General features: G+C 42.0%; 1 protein-coding gene across 1 annotated transcript; it reads left to right on the top strand.

Moving 5' to 3' along the window:
- The first annotated feature begins 7,847 nt into the window (after positions 1 to 7,847).
- LOC145769210 (uncharacterized) lies at positions 7,848 to 8,843 on the top strand. Its single transcript, XM_082580798.1, has 2 exons — positions 7,848 to 8,423; positions 8,784 to 8,843. The coding sequence occupies exons 1-2, from the start codon at positions 7,848 to 7,850 to the stop codon at positions 8,841 to 8,843; spliced, it is 636 nt and encodes a 211-aa protein (XP_082436924.1).
- Positions 8,844 to 9,194: the final 351 nt, after the last annotated feature.

Here is a 9,194-nt window from a genome sequence, read left to right as displayed (position 1 = left end):
TGGCTCTGATCAACACCATCTAGAGAAGAAGGCCATTTCATGGAAAAAAAGCAAAACTTGTGACGTCATCACGAGTAGTTCAGTGTGTCAGCGAAACCGCTCTGATTCTGATTTTGCAAGCCAAAACATGTTTCCAACATCAGATTTACACTTGTGTGAATAAGGATTAGGTACTTAGGTTGTCGTGAAAAGGATAGTTTGTTCAGTTGATCATATTTGATGTCAAGTTTATTCAAGGCAATCATACATGGAGAAGCATTACGACTCAGGAGATTGAATGAAACACAACACGATTATACTGCAGCACTGGAACAACTTAAAAACAAAGCTTTGAAATCAAACTTTCCACAAAAACTTACCAATGAAAAAATTCAACTTGCTGAAAAATGGACAGAACGAATACCTAAACCCACAGAAAAAAAATGCAACCAAAGCCAACAGAGTAATCTGGCCTACATCATTTCCTAGTTTACTCAACACCACCAACGCAGAAAAAAACTACAGCCCAATCAAATGATTACATATAAAAAGCCAAGCACGCTGGGAAATTTACTGACAAAATACAAAAAAATTGCCCTGAATACAGAAACACCAACCAATGGCAACTCTAAACCATGCGGCAAATGTGCACTGTGTGGTAACCATGGAGCGCATAAGCCTATGACAAAAGAATGCACCTCTATTAAATGTAAATATAACAAAACTTACAGTCTCAAACAAAAATTAACTTGCCAAAATTACGGGATATACATTGCAATGTGCAAGCATCATATGTCACGAACACTATGTAGGACAAACCATAGGCGTAGCCAGGGGGGCGAACGGGGCCATGGCCCCCCCAAATTTTCAAAGTTTGGATTCCGAAGTTGAACCCTTTGTTGAAAATACAATATAATTTGTAGAAATTTATATTGTTTTCCAAGACATCTGGCTATTAACACCCCCCAGGACTTGTTTTAGACACACAGAAAGACACCGATAAATTTTGCAAATCATAAATCGCGCAAAGTTTACGCGATTTACGCTTCTTTTAACTAATCTGTGGAAGCAATTTCAGAATCGCTTACTCTGTAAGGTTTTTGTGTAACTGAGTTTTTTGTGTTCTCTAATTTTAGCCGCAGTTTTTTCCCGTTTGTGTGTAGATAAGAGCTACCTTTAATAAGTTAATAGCTGTTTATCTGCTAATAAGTTTCATACAAATTGTAGCGGCCAGTTTCCTTTGCTCCCTTTTTGTTTTGTTGGTGCTCTCTACCGCCTTCCGCAAGGCACGCCTAGTAGATTTCGATAAATTTAGTTGTTTGGTTTTTGTCCGCCATGGAAAGAGCACTGTAAGTAAATGTGGGTTTTAATCTCCTATTAATATTGTTTTTATGTTTCAGCACTGGAACATTGTTAAATTTAAATCAGTTTTTGATCACATGCTGAAAGAACCAAGTTAATTTGTCATAAACGCCATTGTTGGCTATTGTTCTCTGATTCCAGTTCAGTTCATTTATTTGTCACAAACACAAACATGAAAAGAATACAAAGTATACAATAATAATCGGTTGTGTGTCATATGAAGGTAATATGAAGGTTCCTGTTTGGTGTTACCTGGTGATTTGGTATTTGCCTAGGTTTGAACCTTTTGTTTTTTCATCTTTGTGTACTTTCTTTCTTTTATGCCTCTTGGCCATGTACGATCTGGGTGACCAAGCTTTTGCCTTTGTTGCAAATATTTGCTAGCTCCCCTTCATAGTAAACTGCATTTTTATACAAGTTAGCTAGTGCTCATTTCAAATAGTCTCTGTAGACAGGGTTTCTACATCATTTAAATTTAACAGTAGGACATATCCTTTGTTGGTTTAAACTACTTCTTCTTTAGGTCCTAATTCTTTTAAACATGTATCAGACAATTCCTAATTGCCGCTTTGGTAGTAGACTTTCCAAGTTAGAAGCAATATACAATACTAAAATGAGGGGATTGCTCGAATCTGAAAGAAATGTTTTAGCTGCCATAGCTGATGGTTTTAGCGCTTCTAAGGTCAGAGAACTAAAAAAAAGATTTTTTCGATAGTCATGGTGACACAATGTGTGCTTGCTTGGATCTTATGAGTGCCATTCCTTCGGACAATGTGCACATGGAAAGAAAATCCATTGTCAGAGCTCAGTGTGAGAGGTTGAATTCACTGAAACTGACAATGGATAACCGGTGTGCGACATATACAAAACAACATAAGACTGTTGGCCCTAGTGCCATGCACTCATCTCTCAATCAGGTAGATAAACCCTTTTGTCCCTCTAGCGGCACCAGGGAAAGAATGCGTAGATTGGCTTGTGAAGCCATACTAGAGTATGAGCTGAGTGCCCCTAACCAAAACCAATCTACCTCTCCATTAGTATCTGCGAGTCAAACAGATCCAAAGCAAGTCTTTAAAAAATCCCCCAAAGCGACCGATAAAAGTGACTTTATTACTCTCGACCAAACAGGGGGGAGGTCTGGAAGTTGGACTTCTTGCCGCGACGACCCAAAGTCTCACCAAACCGACAAGCAGTTGCCAGTACCTGCAACTGGTGAACAGTCGTCAGGTGTTTACCAGTCATGGACACCAGAATCTGTCAATTCTGCTACATGCGGTACGCCTTGTGGGTCAAGCTTACAAGCACCCAGTCTGGGTGAGTCGCATTCCTTAACCAACGCTATTTACAGCATGGCTAGTTCCATGCAATATCAAAGCCAATCCTTGCGTGAGGAAGAATTGTTTGATGGTACGCCTACTAAGTACCATCAATTCATTTCTCATTTTGATTCCTTTGTCATACGAGGTGTGTTGGATCCAGCTATTAAACTGGATCGACTTATATCTTCCTGTACAGGTGATGCAAGAGATTGCATTGCGAGCTGTGTACTGTGTTTCTCTTCTGAGCATGGCTACCAAGAAGCAAGGAAGTTACTGGAGTCCCACTATGGCCAACGGCATACCATTGTTGGTGCTTATGTAAGCAAGTTAACTGAAGGTCCACCAATCAGGGCCAATGATCCTGCTGGTATAAACAGATTGGCCAGGGAGATGAGAAATTGTGAAATGGCTTGCAAGGGTTACGAGATGTCTGATCTGGATACACAACAGACAATTGGAAAGATCTTCAGCAGGCTTCCAGTCCATTTGCAGCAGGCTTTTGCTAGCAAAGCAAGTTCGCTGTTAGGAGCTGGTCACCGGGTTAAATTCTGCGACCTCATGGAGTTTCTTCAAGCTCGCGCCGAAGTTAACCGAAGCTTTCTTGGTCAATTAATTGGCCAAAGGAAAGATAAAATGAAGCCGGATGCATCTAACTGGCAAAGTACAGGGGCATCCTCATACTTCACCCACGGCGCACCGATAGAGAAATCTAAATGTGTGGTTTGCAGCGAAAATCACATGTTAGCTGACTGCAAAAAATTCCATCATATGCCCCAAAGATCAAAATGGAAGTTGGTGTTGGACCATCGGTTGTGCTTCAACTGTCTAGGAGACCACTTCGTTCGCCATTGCCAAAGCAATAGCAAGTGTGGGATTTGTTCAGAGAAACATCATTCCCTGCTTCATAACGGAAGATCTCATGGGAAAGAAGGAGAGCAAAGCCCCTTGCATGGTGGGAATGAAGGGCATCCAAGGGTGTCCACGAACATGATTATTGAAGGTGATACTGAAGACGTAGCGGTCACTTGTGCAAGTAGCATTGTGTGCTCCCGAGGGGATGGTATGGTGAAGTTAAAGGTTGTTCCTGTCACAGTGTATGGAAGTGATAGCCAGCATTGTATTAACACATATGCGTTTTTGGATGAAGGGTCTAATACCACATTGTGCTCCACTAGTTTAATGGATCGGCTGCAAATGAAAGGACAAAGTGTGAAGTACTCTCTTTCTACTGTAGGGGAAGGTGAGGTAAGTTGAGCCAGTGGGTAAGTTGAGCCACCCCCCGTAACTCGAAAAATAAAAATCGCATCAACTTTCTACTGCCACCTACCTGACCGTTTATCCTATATGGAGCTGTTCTGTAAAGATTATAGGTCTTTGTTTTGTAGAAAGACAGAAAAACTGTTTTTAGTGATTTTGGGAAGTTTTTTGAACTTTTTGAAAAAAAATATTTTTTGAGTTTTACAAAATGTCTATGGGATTCACCAGTATTGATATGTCTAACAGTAATCACTAATGTTAGCTTATTCAGAAACTATTAAAGTGAGGTTGCTAGCTCATATATGACTGGAGAAATTCCCGTTTAACTTTTAATGGCGGCTTTGAGGTAAGTTCTTCTTCTTCTTCTTCTCTCGTTTGACTTGCAGTAGCTTAGATTGGCAATGCCTCCTCGTGCAGCCAAGATACGGTAGTTGGGTCCAGTTGTCGAATACCAGTGATTCCACTTGGGGGTCGTAAGATGGGACATTCGTGGAGTATGTGTTGCATTGTTTGTTCTACCGCTCCGCAGACACATATCGGCGAATTATGCAACCCCCACCTAAACAAATTAGCTCCAGTACAGCCAACGTCACATCTGATCCTGTTCAATGTGACCCATGCCTTTCTTGAGAGGTCTGCTCCAGGAGGGATGGAGAGTGCTGGCATAACTGAAAACTGGGGAGGGATATGTGGCAGCTCGTTCCATTCTTGGGTCCATGTTTCCATGCAGCTGAAGTTCTTATCCACAAGTTGTGTAGCATATCGATGGAATGGGCGCCTTGATGATAGGCGTTGAGGTCTGACTGGTCCATTTGTTTGGGAGTGACTGTAGAGAAGGTGTTGAGGATCGAGTCTCGCATGTAGAGCCAGTTTGTGAGAGGCTTCTTCCCTACGGACATGAGCAGGAGCAATGCCAGCCAAAGTTGGCAGATAAGCAGTAGGTGTGGGGCGGAGACAGCCAGTGATGATGCGCAAGGTGTCGTTAATGCACACATCCATCTTTTTTGTGTGTCTGCTGCTGAGGTAAGTTGAGCCAGTGATGTAAGCCACCGGCTCAACTTACCTGTACATCACTGAGGTAAGTTGAGCCAGTGATGTACAGGTAAGTTGAGCCGGTGGCTCAACTTACCTCACTTCAGCTGCCAGTGTTAAGTGATGATATATGTAGTCATTAAATAGATAACAAAGTGTATTTTACTCTTTAATAGTCTAAATCTCTGGACAAAAATAATTTGTCCATTGGTCTATTGAAGTTTAAATTTATTTGTAGTGTAACTTGCAGCCTACTAGCAACATGCAAGGGAAAACCCGACCTGTGCATTACATTGGTAAAATCGAATGCTTCAATGAAGATGAAGAAATTGAGGCCAACTTTTTAAGAAAAGTGCCTGGAAAGTCCGAGGAAAAGTTGTCCTTTGTCTTTAAAGCAGACGATGAGTGTGCTTTTCTTAAAGAGGATATCGTTAAAGCTTCCTCACACGACCAGTTGGAGAAACTTTCTGCCGTCAGCAGAAATTCCGGTTTCCATGCTCTTTTGATCAGTGGCATATGGAATAAGTTTAGATCTGACAGACAACGGAAATTGATTTAGAAAATTCACATTTGGAGGTTTATTTAATCAGGATTGTGTAATAATTCATCGTTTTATTTTCTGTTCTGCAGGTCAGTTGACACGATCTGCTAGTACTACATTGATTCAACGTCTGTTGACGTTTAATCAACAAAAAAGTGGCAGATTTGTTGGCTGGGAAGTGCGCAATTTCACAGTCGAACAGTCACAACCAGGCCCGGATTTAGGGGGGAAGAGGGGGCAGGTGCCCCGGGCCCCCCTACGTGGAAAAAATGTGATTTTGTGTTATTTTTTCTTCCTTTCAGCCTTTGAAGCTGGATTGATGCTACTGTAGACGCAGAGGTGGTTTTTCGCGCCGTAGGCTTGAAAAAAAATTTTGCAGGGGGGCCCCCCCGATCTAAAAGTGCCCCGGGCCCCCATCAGCTAAATCTGGCCCTGGTCACAACAAAATAAATTTATCCTTTTACATGTTGTTCTTTCTTCCTGGTAGCAGCTATGTATTAACTGCTACCCAACCTGTCTTCTTTCTAACTTTCGACTCAGGTTCCACATGACTGTGTTGAGTTAAGATTGTATATTGTCAAAAAGAGACGGGTTCAATTGTGATGTGGAATAGTCACTGCACACTCTAATACGTCCGTCCGATAGATTTATCACATCGTAAAAGGCCGAACCACGTTTTCGCCAAGCAGCAAAACACGAGTTAGTGAATAGAGAAAAAATAATGAGAGATTGTCGCTCAAGCATGACAGTGTATCGCAATGATGACGTCACCATTGCGTCACAGTCCATGTTATAATTCGGGACAAATATCTGGGCAATAATTTCGTAAACATATGTATTGCATAGCATTTTATAATGTAGGCTACCATCGCTACAGCTTTTGTTATTGAACAAAAACGAGTGGCTCAACTTTCCTCACACCCCGGCTCAACTTACCACATGGGGTAGGTAAGTTGAGCCAAAATGACGTAATATTTAAAACATGTTTTTTTTAATATTTTTATGAGTTATGAAAAAAAATTTTTTGTTAAATTAAAGCCAAAGCATCAACCATTATGCTGCCACTTTCACTTTTATTGTAAACCAAGCGGTTTTCTTAGTAGAAGCGTTTAAGTAAAAAGTGGCTCAACTTACCTCATCCTCCCCTAAGTGGCACTTGTGTAGAGCAAGGATACAGGCTTTCCTTTTCGGTTAAAGGCATCAATGAGAGCACTGTGGTGCCCTTGAAAAATGCACTTGTTGTTGCAAACCTACCAGAGTTACGTGACAGCATCCCTACAATGAGGGACACGGAAGGACGCGCATACTTGAATGATGTTAGATTCCCAGAGCTTGTGGGTGAGAAGGTGGAAATCTTGATTGGTGCAGATGTGCAAGTTGCCCACCGTTCACTGCAGCGCAGAGAAAGTCCGCTTGGAGGTCCTGTAGCATTGAAGACTGAACTTGGATGGACTCTGGTAGGCCCGATTAATGACCAAGTTCCTAACAGTAGCTTGGCACATGCTAACTTCATTCATAAAGTTAGTTCTCTTCTCCATACACAGATGGAACGTATGTATAACCACGACTCCAATGATGGCCCTGACGTTGATGATTCTTCTCTCTCCGTCAATAAAAAAAGGGCTGTTTTGCTAATGGAGACGTCAGTGAAAATTAGTGAAAACGACCGGCCTTCTTTTCCCAATCTGGTGTCTTCTGTGGCAAGCAAATATCCTGAGTTGAAAAAACAGTATCGCATAAATGCATTAACCCAACAGTCTGGTAGTCCGAGTTCTAAACTTGCTCAGCTATTGCACCACTTTTCATCATACCTTCGCCTTAAAAGGGCTGTGGCTTGGATGCGGCGCTTCAAGCAATTCTTGAAATTTAAGGTCAAGGGAAGTGCGGTTGATGAACCCAGTAAAGCAAGCTTGACCGCACAGGAGCTAAACGAGGCAGCAGACGATATAGTGAGGCTTGTGCAAAAGCAGACCTTTGCAAGGGAGATAGCGCAATTGCCTGATCATGAGACCCTTAATGCTTCCTCAAGTCATACACATACGGTGAACCTTAAGTTCTCCCCACTACGAAAGCTTTGTCCCATCCTTTTCGGCGGTATTTTACGGGTTGGGGGTCGTCTGCAGAGATCACCTTTTTGCTTGGAGATGAGACACCCCGTTATCTTGCCTAGTGATCATCATGTTACAGGCCCCATTGTAGATTTCTTCCATTGCAAGGAAGGACACTGTAGCACATTACACACACTCAGCACCACTCGCGAAAAATTTTGAATTGTAAAAGGCCACTCCACGGTAAAAAGGTTTTCAAGGAAATGCTTAAAATGTCGCAGCATTGGCGCCTCGCGTGGCCAACAGCTAATGGCATCCCTTCCTGAGTTCCGCGTAGCTCCCGGGAATGCGGCATTTTCGTGCACTGGGGTAGATTACATGGGGCCTATCATCGTCAAACGTGGTCGAAGCATGGTTAAGCGTTACATCTGTGTTTTCTTTCTGGCCACTAGAGCCATTCACTTAGAAATCTCTCTTTCTCTTGAAACTGCTTCCTTTCTTCAAGCCTTGCAAAGGTTTACCTGTCGCCGTGGTACTCCAAATCAGATTGTCAGTGACAATGGCAGCAACTTTGTTGGCGCCGACCGCTTGCTCAAAGAAGGTCTGAAGAAGATGAATGCAAACCTAATTGCCAACAAGCTGAGTTGCCGTGGGATTGAATGGAAGTTTAACACTACAGCCGCGAGCCATCAAGGTGGCATATGGGAGAGAATGATAAGATCGGTTCGTGAAATCCTATGGGCATTAACTGATGAAAAGGCTTTAGATGATGAAGAACTTCTGACGTTTGTTACCGAAGTGGAGCGAATTCTAAACCGGCGGCCCTTGACACCAGTGAGTTCCCCGTCAAGATGTGCAAAAACTCTGCTTGTTGGAGGCCGTGGAGTAAGGACTATTGTACGACGAATTGTTGTTTTATCGCTGTCTTCCATTGTGTGTGTGCATGCATTTTTATTGTATATCTTACATTAATGTTTTTGGGTTTTTTTTTTGGTGTTGGCCATACTTCTGTGCGTGTACTTTGACTTAAATATAACCATTGGATGGCATGGTTACATTGGGGCGGGTGTAGCGGCCAGTTTCCTTTGCTCCCTTTTTGTTTTGTTGGTGCTCTCTACCGCCTTCCGCAAGGCACGCCTAGTAGATTTCGATAAATTTAGTTGTTTGGTTTTTGTCCGCCATGGAAAGAGCACTGTAAGTAAATGTGGGTTTTAATCTCCTATTAATATTGTTTTTATGTTTCAGCACTGGAACATTGTTAAATTTAAATCAGTTTTTGATCACATGCTGAAAGAACCAAGTTAATTTGTCATAAACGCCATTGTTGGCTATTGTTCTCTGATTCCTGTTTGGTGTTACCTGGTGATTTGGTATTTGCCTAGGTTTGAACCTTTTGTTTTTTCATCTTTGTGTACTTTCTTTCTTTTATGCCTCTTGGCCATGTACGATCTGGGTGACCAAGCTTTTGCCTTTGTTGCAAATATTTGCTAGCTCCCCTTCATAGTAAACTGCATTTTTATACAAGTTTGCTAGTGCTCATTTCAAATAGTCTCTGTAGACAGGGTTTCTACACAAATATTACCCTGAAAGTGTTTCCAGAAAGCGTTATAATTCATTATTTAAGTGTAATTTTGCAAAAATTTTCCGGGGAAGCAT

Source organism: Aplidium turbinatum, chromosome 4 (assembly GCF_918807975.1).
Source record: "Aplidium turbinatum chromosome 4, kaAplTurb1.1, whole genome shotgun sequence".
Taxonomy (NCBI): Eukaryota; Metazoa; Chordata; class Ascidiacea; order Aplousobranchia; family Polyclinidae; genus Aplidium; species Aplidium turbinatum.
The sequence above is the reverse complement of the archived record's forward strand: the minus strand, read 5'-3'. Positions and strand labels throughout refer to the sequence as shown.

Excerpts from the sequence above, each read along its gene's own strand:
- LOC145769210 (XM_082580798.1), top strand. The coding sequence starts at position 7,848 with ATGGCATCCCTTCCTGAGTTCCGCGTAGCTCCCGGGAATGCGGCATTT. Across the intron at positions 8,424-8,783 it reads TGCTTGTTGGAGGCCGTGGA|CACTGGAACATTGTTAAATT; the intron begins GTAAGGACTATT and ends TTTATGTTTCAG.